Source organism: Staurois parvus, unplaced genomic scaffold (assembly GCF_062004578.1).
Source record: "Staurois parvus isolate SC_StPar_1 unplaced genomic scaffold, SC_StPar_1.0 ptg000748l, whole genome shotgun sequence".
NCBI lineage: Eukaryota > Metazoa > Chordata > Amphibia > Anura > Ranidae > Staurois > Staurois parvus.
Window position 1 is genome coordinate 4003090 of NW_028318544.1, and position 16526 is coordinate 4019615.

The 16526-nt window shown below is 40.4% G+C and overlaps 1 protein-coding gene and 1 long non-coding RNA gene across 3 annotated transcripts in view; one reads left to right on the forward strand and one right to left on the reverse strand.

The window, feature by feature from the left end:
• NCOA2 (nuclear receptor coactivator 2) overlaps window positions 1-16526 on the reverse strand; it is a 132080-nt gene that overhangs the window by 102496 nt on the left and 13058 nt on the right. For both annotated transcript variants that reach the window (XM_089654288.1, XM_089654287.1), the window contains exon 2: window positions 10989-11161. In XM_089654288.1, the coding sequence (XP_089510414.1) occupies window positions 10989-11161 (173 nt within the window). The remainder of the gene's footprint in view (window positions 1-10988; window positions 11162-16526) is intronic.
• Window positions 759-11183, forward strand: LOC149445061 (uncharacterized). The gene is made up of 3 exons (XR_016306473.1): window positions 759-886; window positions 10100-10324; window positions 10409-11183. It is a non-coding gene; the product is annotated as an uncharacterized LOC149445061 (long non-coding RNA).

The following is a 16526-nucleotide window of genomic DNA, read 5'->3' on the forward strand; positions in this document are numbered from 1 at the left end:
TATATTGTATACAGGTTTTGTAGAAAAGGTTTATATATTTTGCACTTTCAAGGGTGAAAGTTTAACTTTTCATAGGGGGATTACAGTCAGAGTGTTATTTACTACTAACAAATTGAAGCCAAACTTCAGCTAATACTTTATTAGCAGCTACAGTAAACATTTTTTTCCCCTTTTGGGATAAAGGTTTCACATAAAAAAAAGCTGATCATTGTAAGCACTCCTGCTAACATTACATAAATGGATAAAAGTGGGTCATTGTAGGCACCCCTACTGGTGATACATAATTAAAAGCGGATCATTGTAAGCACCCCAGCTAGTGTTAAACGTTTTTTTCCCGTCTGTAACTGATACATTATGCTGGAAAGCTTGTTCTTCTGAAAAACAGCAGACTTAATGGCTGGATCACCAGATGAAAATAGAAGGCGGCCTAAAAAAGAAAATGAATGCAGCCATCACATCTAAGAATTGGTAAGCTGCAATATAATAAATGTTTGATTTTGGGTTTAAGAACACTTTAAGGGCATCATAACTATAAGGGAAACTATGTGATGCTCCCTTCTTCTGGTGCCAAAAGCACATGCTTATTTTGGTTCAATACCAAAGTGATAGCATCCATTGCAGACTTGAACTTGTAACCTTGTTTAGCACGCTGACCCAAAAAAAAAAAAAAAAAAAAGCTATCAAAAAAGGTATCATGCTGGAAGGAAGAAAAGCCAAAGAGCTAGGTCCCAAGGGCGGTAGTTGTGGCTGTGCTCGGTATGACTGCACTCAGCAGGATGGTACTGGGTTAATGCACTGGGGCTGGTACTGCAGCATTTTCCCTGGAAAGGCCTCTTGGGAATGAAAAGAGTTAAGGACATGTTGCTTCTCAGGAAAGCTTTAAGAGGTAAGCAAGTGAGACAATTATACATCTGCACAATCCTAAAATTAGAAAGGCTGCCATATGGCTTGGGCAAAGCCAGCACCACATTCGTATTCATTAGGAATCATTCTGCTAGCATAAAAAACACAAGGCCCTTCCTGTGCTCTCCGAATCTGTTTATCTTTTCAACATTAATGCGCCATATATCATCTGGCTGCCGAAATCTCCCACAGTGCAGGGAAAAAAAAAAATAAATAAAAAAAAAAAAAAAAGCAGGCAAATCGGCACAGCTGCCCTTCTTCTCACTGGGAGCAGCCCTGAGCGATTCGCACCGTCACTTCCTTATTTTCACATGCACACTTTATTCTCATTAGTAAAATCACAGTTTCCCAAGAACAGATATCACCGGTCCAGACAATTCCGTTTTTTTCTCCCTCTCAGCTGAGAAAGTAAGACTTTGATGCACTACGGCTCTGCCAGGAATTGCTGTAGAGAGGCGCGTGACGAGATGACTAAGCAAACAGTGGAGGGCTGCCATGCACGGAGCACTTTTGGGGAAAGTATTGCAAAGTTAGCTGGACATTTCCACATTCACACAGCAGTCACCTGTAGCTGCAAACAAACTGTTTTGCTGTATAATCAAACTGGCACAGAGGCTGCTGGTCTGTCACTAGAACACGGTGTACTTGTAAAGGCTGTAGGCAGGAAGAACCCAACAAAGAGCAATGTAAAAAGGCCAGCTATCCCTGCCAACCAATCAGATGTTCGTTTTATGGTGTCAGATCAGTGAAAGATTAATTCTGATTTGGTGATACTATTAGTGTATTTTGCTTTGTGTCATACTAAAACTACTCTCACACTGAGGCGTTTTTGATGCATTTTTGCGTAAAAAAAAAGGCCTGAAAAGCTCAAGAAAAATGCTTCCCTATGTATGTGAATGTATGTCTATGTATGTTTTCAGGCGTTGCACTTGCGATGCGGTCTAAAAACTTTAGTGAGTTAAGAAAAAAACAAAAACGCACCAGAAACACCTCTTCCCATTGAAATCACTGTAAAAAAAAAACACCTGAAAAGCCTCTGGGAAGAGATTTTTTTCTTCCATTAATATTTTAAGTTTTTACAATTTGTCTCTTCCATCAGTTAAAATTTCAACATAACTTATTCCATTATTTTCACCCCACATACAAAAAACACAAACTCCCCCTTCCCCCCTCCCTATCCCACCCCTTGACTCCCCCCCCCCCCCCCCCCCCCACACACACACACACACCTCTCAGCCTTTTCTCTTTCTTTTGGAGTCCTAGGGTATTCATAGAATTTTTCTTTCCTATACAATTTCAATTAATTTAACCTTCTTAAACTCCTCCTACTTTTTCCATTTCTCACGAAAACTCTCCACTTTGTCCTCCTCTATATGGTATAGTTCTTCCATCCTATAGATCTGGTCTACCTTTTTAATCCAGTCCGATATTCTTGGTGCTTCCTGTTCCATCCAAAATTTAGTAATCAGACCCTTTGCTGCATTAATATAGTGTAGTAACCCAGAATTTTTATACCTTTCAACCGTTAACTCTGTTCCATGTAAGAGACATACCCCTGGCTCCTTTAATATTTTTATCCCAGTTATTTCTTGTGTCAAGTGAAGTACTTCTTCCCAATATTTTTGAATTTTGTGACATTTCCACCAAATGTGATATACTGTGCCCTGTTCCCCACATCCCCTCCAAAATAAAGGTGATTTCTGGGAAGAGTTTTTGGAGCAGTTTTTAAGTCACGTGTCCATTAAAAAAGCTCCTAAAGAGGGGCAAAAGCGTGGTAAAAACGCCTATGCGTTTTTGCAGCAAATCAGTGTGAAAGTAGCCTAAATCACATTTTTACGTTGCAGCATGAAAGTACAATATAGATGCCAATGGACGTGTATTTCCCAGTGATAACATCCAGAAGAAGTTAGGCACCAGCCGTAATTGTTTTTAGGCAGACTGGCTATCCAGCTCTTACGATTTGTTACGGCAAAATGTGGTTCAGCTTGCTGGAGCTCATCTAAAAGTTAAAAGGTTTAGGGCAGGGTTGGCCTTTAAAGAGAAGTATGGCCAAAGCTTGTTTGATCATACTGCTCATGTGGGTCACAGGATTGCACTGTGACCAAGAATCAACTGACATCACAGTCGCTCCAGTTTCCTGATGACTGGCGCATTGATAGGCTGAGCTAGCGGTTTGAATTGCAGCTGGCCAAGCCTCTCAATGTGCCGCTAAGAGCCTGAGCCAGTCATCCCTGCCCAATGCTCCAGTGAGCGCTGAAGGGGCAGACAGACTGCTGGTGACTAACAGTCATGGCTCTCTGCTCAGAGCGAAGCGAGAACTGAGCGATCAACGGTCATGTGTGGGTTTAGAGCTGCCAGTGGACAGCTGTAGCATCACAGCGATGCTGCAGCCATAGAGGTGAGTACAGACGTTTGTTTTTCTTTCCCACACTTCTTTAAGACTGGAAAATTTTTATAAATGCAAAAAAAAAAAAAAAAAAAAAAAAAGATAATGATTGAAGAACCTGACACACATTGGGTACAGGAGTGTATGAGAAGATGTACTGCACTAATGGATTTCTATGCTTCTCTGTGGTTGGAGAGGTACATTTTTCACACATCTGCAGTCGGTAGAGGGTATAACCTACTCCCTAATAAGAACTGGAGTGGCCTACTTTACAGCTAATGAGGTTGTTAATCCTAAACTGTCTGCTGTAGGTTTACAAGAGACCACAATTAAAATAAACCAAAGGGAATAAAGAGGCCTGTAAATTCTATCAAATGTGGAATCCAAACAGACAAAAAGGCAAAAGGCAGCACTCACAGAAGGGAACACATCCTAGATTAAACGATGGAATCCAAATGCGGGTGCCCTGGCTCTGAAGTGTCCTCCGACCACTGGGTACTATACAAAGTAATGGGAAAAGCCAGCAACTCCAAAATCCTCAAAGACTTTATTCATGTGAAAAAGGCTACTTGCTGAAAAGGGTCAGCCTGCTTGTTATGTCACTCCTATGTAATCAGTAAAAGTCTTTATGTAACGAGTAAAGTCTTTATGAGGATTTTGAAGTTGCCAGCTCATCCCATTATTTTGTATCATCCAGTGTCAGCATGTTCTTCTTGGACAGAGATACTGGTTCAGAGGAGCTCTGTTCAGATGTGTGGTTTAACACAGATCAGCCCCCTGCTGCAGCCTCTGACCTTGTGATTTGTTACAAAGGTGCAATGTCTGAACACTGCGAACAGACCAAGAAAATAATTTCTCCTGCCTGCAACAACAGATTCATATAGAAAATGAACATCAAAAATAAAGCTCCACCCACAACAATGTCCTGAGTGGTTCCACCCACAACAATGTCCTGGGTGTCACCAAGACAGAAGTGAGTGCAAAGCACTACAAGGACACAGACAATATGAATAACCTTTTGCTACTGTCAGGCGAGAAGGCCTGGCTTGCAGTCTCCACTCTAATTCATCCCAAAGGTGTTCTATCGGGTTGAAATCAGGACTCTGTGCAGGCCAGTCAAGTCCCACTGCCCCAGACTCGCTCATCCATGTCTTTATGGACCTTACTTTGTGCACTGGTGCGCAGTCATGTTGGAACAGAAAGGGGTCATCCCCAAACTGTCCACACAAAGTTGGGAGCATGAAATTGTCCAAAATGTCTTGGTATGCTGATGCTTTAAGAGTTCCCTTCACTAGAACTAAGGGGCCAAGCCTAACCCCTGAAGAACAACCCCATACCATAATCCCCCCTCCACCGAACTTTACACTTGGCACAATGCAGTCAGGCAAGTACCGTTCTCCTGGCAACCACCAAACCCAGACATGCCCATCAGATTGCCAAATAGAGAAGCATGATTGGTCACTCCAGAGAACACGTCTCCACTACTCTAGAGTCCAGTGGCGGTGTGCTTTACACCACTGCATCCAAGGCTTTCAAATGCAATTGGTGATGTAAGACTAGGATGCAGCTGCTCGGCCATGGAAAACCATTCCATGAATCTCCCTATGCACCGTTGTGCTAATCTGAAGGCCACACAAAGTTTGGATGTCTTTAGCTATTGACTCTGCATACAGCTGGCAACATCTGCGCACTGTGCGCTTCAGCATGTGCTGACCCCATTCTGTCATTTTATGTGGCCTACCACTTCGTGGCTGAGTTGCTGTTGTTCCCAGTTGCTTCCACTTTGTTATAACACCACTAACAGCTGACCATGGAATATTTAGTAGCAAGGAAATTTCACAGATGGACTTATTGCACAGGTGGCAACCTATCATGGTACCACGATTGAATTCACTGAGCTCCTGAGAGCGACCCATTCTTTCACAAATCTTTGTAGAAGCAGTCTGCATGCCTAGGTGCCTGATTTTATACACCTGAGGCCATGGAGGTGATTGGAACACCTGAATCCAATGATTTGGAGGGGTGTCCTAATACTTTTGGCAATATAGTGTGTATATATATATATATATATATATATATATATATATATATATATATATAATTTTTTATTTTGTTTTTTAAACTATGGAGAGAAGCTATGGTTCGGCGCTTGTCAGATTTCTAATTGTGTGGATGTATTGCTGACTCACTGGCCTAAATAATCTCAGGAATGGCCCTGGGGGACATATGGAAATTCAGAAGGTCAGAGACCAGTCAGAAGCCTTTACCTGCATTCTCCTCAGTGAATCAAAGTACTTACACAAGTAATTCGGCAGAAAAGCCAAGAAAATAGCATTTTCAGAAGCAGAGGTCAGAAATACCAGGGTTTTTCATAACAGGTTTTATTAAAATATTGCAAGTACCTTTTTTTTTTTTTTGGGTTCCAATAATCTTCCAGTAGAGGGACAGCAATGTGAGCTAGGCAGGCGCTACTATATTGCACAGTGCTGTCAATCTAATTCTATTGTACAATTTCTGTGCACTGGGGAGCCAATTTAGATGAATTGACCACACTAACGCAATGCATAACAAGGTGCATAAAAACCACATCAATGTGCATGGGCTGTGGCATCGCATGTATGTGAACTTAAGCACGTTTGCAGTTTTGCCTCTTTACAAAGCAGACCATTCTGAATCACAGGACCACAAACTAAGCAAGCCACTATGACTGGCATCAGCACACAATTTATTTTTTGTTCATTCTCAAATTAGGAATCTATAACATATCCTTATGGAGGAGATATAAATAACAGTTAAATTAAGGAAAAAAAAAAAAAAGTACAGTCAGCAACAACCACAGTCCCCCAATCTAAGAGATATTAAATAGTAAGTACTATACTAGATTTGGAAGACCTTTTTATGAAGACTTTATGAAGAGTTTTTTTCCCCTCTAGACAGTTTTACTCATATGAATACAGAAAAGAGGCTTCCTGGAAAAGCTGAGAAAGTAAAAATAAAAATGAAACTTAAAATGAAGAACTGAAAAGCCTGAGAAAATGCCATCAAGAAATGGAACTTGAATTAATGCCAAATTACAGAAACAGACAATCAAAGTTGCAGCGAGGTAACCAGAAAAATGAAAGAAAATCATGACCACAAGGATCAAAGAGCAATTCTGGTCTAAATAAACAGCTACACATTTCAAAGCCAAGCTCCAGGCAAATGCAAAAAAAAAGAAAAAAAAACAACAGATTCATGCTGTGTATACCTTTATAATAGCAAACTGTAGTTTAACACACAACGAGCATGTCTATGATGTAAGGCCGTCCCTGTCATCCTCTGTACAGTTTTACTTATATGTACATTGATTTTCTGGACAATTTATCTACTTATCTTTTTTCTATATTTCATACAAGACTAAGAGAAAAAAATCAAAATCTATATTTGTAGATTGAGTTCATAAGACGTTCTGCTGTCAACTAACTATAAACTAAATTGGATGTAGTCCATTATTTTTCACATAGTAATTCATTTGATGTGGGGAATTGTAATAACAAAGTGAAAGGTAAAAACAAAGTCATCAAAATAAAAAAAAAACAAAATTAGTTTGCCATCATTCTTACACATCTGTAATAAGGGAACCGTTCCAAGGCAAAGGTGACAATCAGGATTACAGTGGTCACTGTAGCCAAGTTAATTAAGTGATTAGAGTTTCAGGTAGTTGTTTAGAAAAAAAATAAAGCAAAGTACTTCGGGGGGTCAATTTACTAAAGGATTTTGCATGTGATATGAAGGTTACGTGACCCATTTTTCCAGAAATATAGCATGAGATAATAAAGGCGTTATTTCATCAAAGTAAAATATCAAATGTATAAATATCGTTCATAAAAAAAAAATAAAAATAAAGAGATAAATTCACTAAAGAACAGACACATGGTTATTTATCACCAGACAGCAAGCAGTCAGTATTTTAGCAGTGTACAATATAACAATGAGGGGACTCTGCACTGGCCAGCGCCAGTATATTAACAGTATTCAATGTATGAGTGTGCAAATGTTCTGCCCTGAGCTCAGGAATGAAAATAATTTGTAACATGTCACCATAAGAAGAAGGTTCTGTGAATGAAAGCACACTAGAATGTTTTCAGCAGATTGCTGGTGCCATGCAGGTTTCCTGCAAACCTGTCAGTATATCTGCTTTCCTGTATGGGATGTACGGGCAAGCAGATATACTGACAGGAAGAATCGAACTACCACGGCGCTCCACAGTGCTGTGGTAGCTCAGGGAGAACTAAAAGCCGACAGCCACAAAGGCTGTTGGAACTTGTAGTTCATTCATTCACAGAACATCGTGAATAACTGACATGGTAGGGGGGTGGCGGAGCCCCACACAGCCATTTTTTTTTTTTTTTTTTAAATTGTGAAAGCTTAGCTTATCTCCTGAATATGGGTGTAACATGTGACATGTTACGAAAAGGTGAGCTTATCCTTTAACTAAAAAGTTCATACAGTATATTACAGTCATGGCCGAAATTGTTGGCACCCTTGATATTTTTCCTGAAAATCAAGTATTTCACACAAAAAAGGTATTGCATTAACACATGTTTTGCTATACACATGTTTATTCCCTTTGTATGTATTGGAACAAATATAAAACAGAGGCAGAAAAGCAAATATGACATAATGTCACACAAAACCCCAAAAATGGGCTGGACAAAAGTATTGGCACCCTTAACTTAATATTTGGTTGCACACCCTTTGGAAAACATAACTGAAATCAGTCGCTTCCTATAACCATCAATAAGCTTCTGACACCTCTCACCCGGAATTTTGGACCACTCTTCCTTTGCAAACAGCTCCAGGTCTCTCTTATTGGAAGGACACCTTTTCCCAACAGCAATTTTAAGATCTCTCCACAGGTGTTCAATGGGATTTAGATCTGGGCTCATTGCTGGCCACTTCAGAACTCTCCAGCGCTTCTTTGCCATCCATTTCTGAGTGCTTTTTGACGTATGTTTGGGGTCATTGTCCTGCTGGAAGACCCAGGATCTTGGACGCAAACCCAGCTTTCTGACACTGGGCCCTACAGTGCGACCCAAAATCCTTTGGTAATCCTCAGATTTCATGATGCCTTGCACACAGTCAAGGCACCCAGTGCCAGAGGCAGCAAAACAACCCCAAAACATCATTGAACCTCCACCATATTTTACCGTAGGTACTGTGTTTTGTTCTTTGTAGGCCTCATTCCGTTTTCGGTAAACAGTAGAATGATGTGCTTTACCGAAAAGCTCTATCTTGGTCTCATCTGTCCACAAGACGTTTTCCCAGAAGGCTTTTGGCTTACTCAAGTACATTTTGGCAAACTGTAGTCTTGCTTTTTTATGTCTCTGTGTCAGCAGTGGGGTCCTCCTGGGTCTCCTGCCATAGCGTTTCATTTCATTTAAATGTCGACGGATAGTTCGCGCTGACACTGATGCTCCCTGAGCCTGCAGGACAGCTTGAATGTCTTTGGAACATGTTTGGGGCTGCTTATCCACCATCCGGACTATTCTGCGTTGCAATCTTTCATCAATTTTCCTCATCCGTCCACGACCAGGGAGATTAGCTACAGTGCCATGGGTTGCAAACTTCTTGATAATGTTGCGCACTGTGGACAAAGGCAAATCTAGTTCTCTGGAGATGGACTTGTAACCTTGAGATTGTTGATATTTTGCCACAATTTTGGTTCTCAGGTCCTCAGACAGTTCTCGTCTCCTCTTTCTGTTGTCCATGCTTAGTGTGGCACAGACAGACACACAATGCAAAGGTTAAGTGAACGTCTCTCCTTTTTATCTGCTTTCAGGTGTGATTTCTATATTGCCCACACCTGTTACTTGCCCCAGGTGAGTTTACAGGAGCATCACATGCTTGTAACATTCTTATTTATCCGCAGTTGTGAAAGGGTGCCAATACTTTTGTCCAGCCCATTTTTGGAGGTTTGTGTGACATTATGTCGAATTTGCTTTCTTTCCTCCCTTTTTTTGTTTTGTCCCAATACACACAAAGGGAATAAACATGTGTATAGCAAAACATGTGTTAATGCAATACGTTTCGTGAGAAATACATGATTTCCTGGAGAAATATCAAGGGTGCCAACAATTTCGGCCATGACTGTATTTATTGCAAGTACTTCTATATAGTGCTGTCAGTTTACATAGCGCTTTATGGAACATTGACATCAGTCCCTAACCCTCAAGGGGCGCACAATTTAAGGTCTCCAACTCATATTCATACATACAGATACTAGGGCCAGTTTAGACAGGAGCCAATTAACCAACCAATAGGTCTTTGGAGTGTGGGAGGGAACCGGAGTACCTGGAGGAAACCCACGCAGACACAGGGAAAACATGCAAACTGCAGGCAGGTGGTGCCGTGGCTGGGATTCAACCACGGAACAACCCTAGTGCTGCCAGGTGTAAGTGCTAACCATTTAGCCACTGTGCTTCCCTCTTAGTAAATTAACCCTATAGTTGCTTTAGTAATTCAGCCAAGCAGAGACCCTGCAGAACAATTTCTGTCAGCCTAAACTGAACATGGGCTTTGTCCTTGACATTATGTCCTCTAAGGCCTCGTTCACACCACACGTGCATACAAAACTGATTTAAAAAGCCACGCAGATTAAACTTGTAGAAACACACGTTTACATCAGTTTTCTTGTATGTTTCAACACTTGTCGCATCACTTTTTTCTTGTGCGCAAAAATATGTAACAAATTCTCTGCAAGAGCACAAAGAAAACAATTGTTCTTCATGTGCCCTGTTGATATCATGTCTTTTTTTTTCCTCTGCACAGAAAACTGTACACATGTTGAAAAAAATCTGCACATGATACCAGTGTTGCGGTGTGAACAGGGCACATAGTTAAAGTGGTTCTAAAGCCCACTCTGTATCAATAGATGCAGAAAGGTCGGGTCGACGGCAGTGGTGGAACTTGCCAAAGAGAAGTCAGGAGCACCAGCGAGGAACCCCAAAAGAAGATTGGGCTGCTCTGTGCAAACCCACTGCACAGAGCATGCAAGTATAACATGTTTATTATTTAAATTTTCTTTAAAAATTAAGCTTTAATGTGACTTTAATAATTGTTTCCTTTTTGCTCCTGCAGAACGCATGCAGAAAAACTCACCTCTCTGCACATTGTATGAATGAGGCCTAACAAATCTATTTTTTTTTTTGCCTCTCGGCTGATTTAGTAAAGAAACCATGTGCTGGGCCACTGGAAATTCCAGTTTACTGACAAAAAGTCGGTTGATGGGCTTATGTTCACTTCAAACAGATTTTTTATTCTCTTACAAGTCTATAGGAATGCAAAACCCTCCTCAAATACAGGACTGAAGGAAAGGTAAAGTTGTCCCTTAAATAATTCTATATGAATTCCTTCCTCAACTTGTCATAATACTGCACCTAAAATCACTGCTACATCTTCATGGTCACTCTGAACAACATGATTGGTGGGCTCAACAGAACAACAAACAGGATATTTCTACCTACTTATACTACAATTCCTATGCAAAGCAGCTAGGAGAGTTTGCAGTGTAATAGAAGACTAGGAAAGCTGGTCTGACGGGTACAGTTCAGCCAACAGCAATTTTCCAATGGGCACTGCAACTATAACAGCAGGTCCTTCTAACTGAACAAACCTTCCTTCGTTATTTTCTCACGCCAGCACTTATTACTCCTCCTACCTTGCTCTTTGATCTGTCGAATTTGCTTCACAGTTTCCTTCAAGATTGCACATTTGTCGGGTTTAAAGTTAAAGTTGTCAATATCGTTAAAATTAGCGAAAATCAGTTCAGCAAGCTCCTCAATGTATCGATTCTCCTGCTCGCGGTTCCGCTTCTCTGTACTCCGCTTAGGGCTGAAAAGGACATTAATAAAAACATTTAGTAAGTAACAATGACAACACAGTTATTATCTGTACAACACACATTACACAAAATGGTTCAAGTGAGGATTAACACTGAAGGGACAACATGACCATTATTTGGCTATGACAGTGTGCCAGTCTCCTCCTCAACTCGGTTTTATACACTTAAGTGGTAGTAAAGTCTCTTTTTTATGTTTTACCTACAGGTATGCGATGCATACTAGCACATTAGGCTCTTAACGTACAGGGAGATAATGTTTTAGTTTAATTTTTTGCGGTTTAGGACTGCTTTAATAACCCAGATTTCCCCATCAAATATTATCTTCCCATAAAAAAACAATGACTGAAAGGTCGTTTTGCCCAAACACGATAGAAAACTACTTCTGTACACATTTAAGAGCTATTCCAAGATCAACTGGAATCAGCTGGCTGCAAACATTAAGCAGGAACAACATTGTGGTGTCAAAGTAAAAAAATCCACTCCGTTTCAATTAAAATGGTTGAAAATCCTTACATATATCCAGAGAAGTGACTGGCATCAGGTGATACCGAGATTAAACAAATCCTTCTACATAACGTGTACATGTGCATCTTCAGCCATCTTTTCTCTATACCTGTTCAAAGTGCTGAATTTATAAAGCTTGTCTGAGCTGTCTGAAAAAAAGGGGCAGGGAGCTGAAATCACACACTACAGAGTTCAGCTCAGTGAAGAGAGCTCTGAGAGTTGAATGGAGAGAAGAGAAGAGATACACACCCACCACCACACAGCTCACAGGAACAGAACTGAGGTCAATCTGCTCCCTTCCCTGTCACTATTGTTTGCATGGTGTCAGGAAACCTTGTCAGAAGTGATTCATATGCTGATAGAAGAACAAAACAGAAAACAAAAATACCACTTAGCGCTCTTAACTAAGACAAGTACACACTATAGAGGGATATGCTTTGTTCATATATCATGTCTGAGGTTTACAACCACTTTAATTGGAAGTTCAATTTAAAGTGCAACAGTGGCCAGACTATGAGTATTAAAATATTTCCAAATTCAAGCAGTAAAACAAGCCTTCGTGGACCTTTATGGCAGCAGCCACTGTGGAACAGTTCATCCTCAATACAAAAGGGAGTGATGCAGACTGGTACCACAGTGAGGTAATCAGGATATCATGCATGAAATGAATTACTAATTTTCGATTTTGACTGGTATGTACACCTAATGGCCTTAAAAAAACACTGCAGATTACAATATGGAGTCATACTAGACTCCTGTTGCTGCTGCTTCCCACTGGTTTCATTTATTCTTTGGCAGAGGAAGAGAAAGCAAAGAAAGATTTTGCTGCCTCCTGCCATCTGTCTATACAGAGACCCTCTGGAGAGCTGAATATCTTTAGCTGCACACAACATCAACAGGCCAACAAGTCAGCAGCACCACTTACCATAGGGCAGAATATGCTACTACCCAGAAAAATTAACAATATAAAACTACCAGTACAAAAAAAAAAAAAATACATGCAATGTGCAGCAAAGATGTCCTTAGGCCATTCTTGTAGTCTGTACAGATTTAATATCCATGGGAAACACTTTGCCGACTGAGGAATGTTTAGGGCATCAGTGAATGGACAGGATAGAAAACCTTGCCCCATTCCTACTATGTTCCTGCTGGAGGTCTAATTGTCTATAAAAAATATCCAAGCATGATTAGCTCATGCCTACATTAGACAGAAAAAAAAAAAAAATTTACTTAGTTAACAAAATCCTACTGTTAACAGGTTACTGAACAAGCCTGGTAAAATGGTTTATTCTAACAATAGGTGAGATGTCTTCATAATGCAGACTGAGGCTATGATAGATATATCGTGTTATCTGCTGAATGATCAGCTTCAATGACAAGCTACAGGTTTTCAGAATCCCGATTATGCAGTGGTCTGAAAGTCTGGTTCATAAAGAGAACCTGCTCAGCTATTTACGATGCTGCACAAGCACTTGAGCAGTCTTTAAGGCAGTGTGGCATGATTTATATGCTTTTATAGACACAGGTACTGAATTACAAAATAGGTGTTAAGTGTCTCTGTTAGCCATGGAAATTAGAATTTGGCTGTTTTTCCAATGCAGGTTAGAAATGAAAAGCAATATGACTGTCCGTCACAAGCATCTCTTCCTCTGTGCCCTCACTTTACTCTTAATAAGAAATCATTTTCAGAAAACAAAGTTGTAGTCCTCAGTGCCACCAAACAAAATCACAGGTTTGTTTCCACATGCAATGAAATTGAGGGTATGGTATTTTTTAAGACATAAATGTAAAAGGTCAGTTTATTGTATTTTTAAAAAAAAAAAAAAAACTTACCAATGAGAAAACACATAAAAAAAAATACATATTAGGACAGTCATATTTGCTCATTATATACATGGGCTCTTCTTTATAGTGCTGCACAATGGTTGGACATGACTCCTCTTTCTCAAAACATTTAACAATGCCCAACTACCTGAGAACAATGAACTCCCCTGCTTGGTGAATATCTCATTCTGACCATCGTTAAAATTAGCCTGAGCCATGCCATGCAGAGAAAAGCAACAGGGCTACTATCATATTGGCTCCACATACTTTCCTGATTATTTCAGGTACTTATATAGCGCCGTCAATTTACGCAGTGCTTTACATATATATTGTACATTCACATCAGTCCTTAACCCTCAAGGGGTTGGCTCCATCCCACTCTATTCACTTCCAGGAGTGAAAAGAGATAGACTTGTCTAAGTTTCAAGTCAAAACCTGGCCTAAAAAAAACTCTCCCTGCACCCATGTGATAGCGCCGGGTCCTGCGGTGGACAATTACCAAGTACCAGGTGCTGTCACATGGAAAGATGATATGCAAGTCCTCCATACCCAGAAGCACCCAGTATGTTCTTTACTGCTGGAGGGCTGGGAGAGCAAAGGGAAGGTATGTGGTGCTGGTGGGGACACCATAACTATTAATATAAAAAACTGCAGCGCTTGAAGTGAAACTCTTCTTCCATAAAGATTCTTTACTGACACATTTGCATAATGGGGACTTAAGATTTGTTGAGCAATTAATGCATATAAATATATGGTGGCGGTCACTGAGGATAGAACATTACACTTTATGGAAGGAAAGTTGGTTCACTTCAAGTGCTGCAGATTCCAGATTTATATGAATGGACTCTGTACAAATTGGTCTTTATGCAAGAGACGGTTTTATTTTCGCATTAGAAAGAATTTTAAACTTTGTTGCCGTAAATATTATGAATGTACAGAATTTATATAGCACCAACAGTTTGTGCAACACTTTACAAACTAAAAGGGAGAGAGGACAGTTACAGAACAATCAAGCAAGAGAGGGTTAGGAGGGCCCTGCTTGAGAGAATTTATAGTGGTATTAAACTTAAAAACAAACATTTATTATATTGTGGCTTACCAATATTTAGGCCTCAACACAAGTTCCCGCTCATGATTCTGTTTGCATGATTTTTGCTCCAAAGAAGCTCAGAAAATAAAATTCTGGCCCTGAGCATTTTGTCCCATGACAATCACAGCAAAATTACTTTGCGTTTGGGGTGCCATTCAAGATCCTGTGATTCCAAACTACCCATATCTGAACAGGGCCCAAGATGTGATGGCTGCATTAGTTTTCTTTTTTAGGCTTGTTGTCTATTTTCATCTGGTGATCCAGCCAGCAAGTCTGTTTTTCAACAGAAAAGCTCTCTTGCAGTTACAGACAGACGGACCATTTAACATTGGCAGGGGTGCTTAAAATTATCAGCTTTTATTTAACAAGACAACGGTTTGCTGTAACTTATTATAAAGGATTAGTTAGAGTCTGGCTTCAATTTGTTACTGTATTTAAAAGTGCTAGTACTTCTAACTCCCCCCCCCCCCCTCCAAGACCTACAATGCTGCTGTTCAAATCTGCCCTGTGCTCATTTATCCAGAGTGGTGTCTGTATAATACAGGAAGTGTGTTACTGCCAAGAACACCAGGGGAAAACACAGGGAGAAAAGGCTAATGTAAATGCAGCCATCACTTCTAATGACTGGTAGGCTACAATATATTACATTTTTGGTTGTGTGTTTAATACAATTTTAAAATCTAAAATTAAAGTGAATCTGTGACTTTGGCCTGCATGGTCTAGGTAAGGGTACGTCTTAGGGAGATTGTGACAAATGTCACACTTACTTGCTTTGTGTAATGGTTTTGCACAGAGCAGCCCCGATCCTCCTCTTGTCAAGTCTCCCCGCCGTGCTCTTGGCCCCTTGCCAAGTGTCCTTATAGCAAGCCGCTTGCTATGGGGGCACCCATGTGTGCTTGCTCCCAAGCCAGCTTTGTATGTCCATAAGACAGCGTGGCTTGGCCCTGCCCCTACTCACTGGCTGTGACTGACTGTAGACAGTTTACAATGCATTCAGGTAAAACACCTTCTGCCTTTACAACCACTTTAACCACTTGCCCTCCAGAGGATTTACCCCCTTCCTGACCAGGTCATTTTATGTCTTACGGTGCTGCATTACTTTAACTGACAATTGCGCAGTGATGCACTGCTGCACCCAAATTAAATTTATGTCCTTTTTTTCCCCCACGAATTGAGCTTTCTTTCGGTGGTATTTGATTGCATGTGCGGTTTTTATTTTTTGACAATTTTGAGAAGGGGAAAAAAAAAAAAACTATATTTTTGACTTTGTTATTAAACATGTCTAGTAAAAAAAAAAATCAAATTTCATCATGAATTTAGGCCAAATTGTATTCTGCTACACGTCTTTGCTATAAAAAAAAATCTCAATACGTGTAAATTAATTGGTTTACATGAAAGTTATAGCATTTACAAATTACCAATAATGCCGGCGATCAGCAACTTATAGCAGGACTGCGGTGGGCATTCTGATACTGCCCCCCAACTGACTTGGTATCACAAACATCCCCAGTGATACCACTACAGTAGACCGTGCTATATAAAAAAAAAAAAAAAAAAAAAAAAAAAGCACTAACACTTTACTAATGGCACCGGGCAGGAAGACGTTAACATGAGGGGCGATCAAAAGGTAAACTGTGTGCTGGGAGTGTTTTACTGGGGGGCAGTTAACATGTGGGGCTAATCCTCAAACCTCTATATTTTAATGCAACAAAAATATGGAAGAGGATATATAATAAAAAAAACATTAAAGCAGAACTCCAGTTATTTTTTTACCATACAGTGGGGCTGTGCCCCCACTGCAAGTTGCTCTGTTTTTTTTTTTCCCCCAGTGGTGAGGACTAAGCTCATACTCACCTAACCCGCCAATCCTATGGAAAACCGCGCTTCCCCACAGTCCAGCAGAGGACTGTTCCTGTCTGTGGAGCGTGCATTGAGCA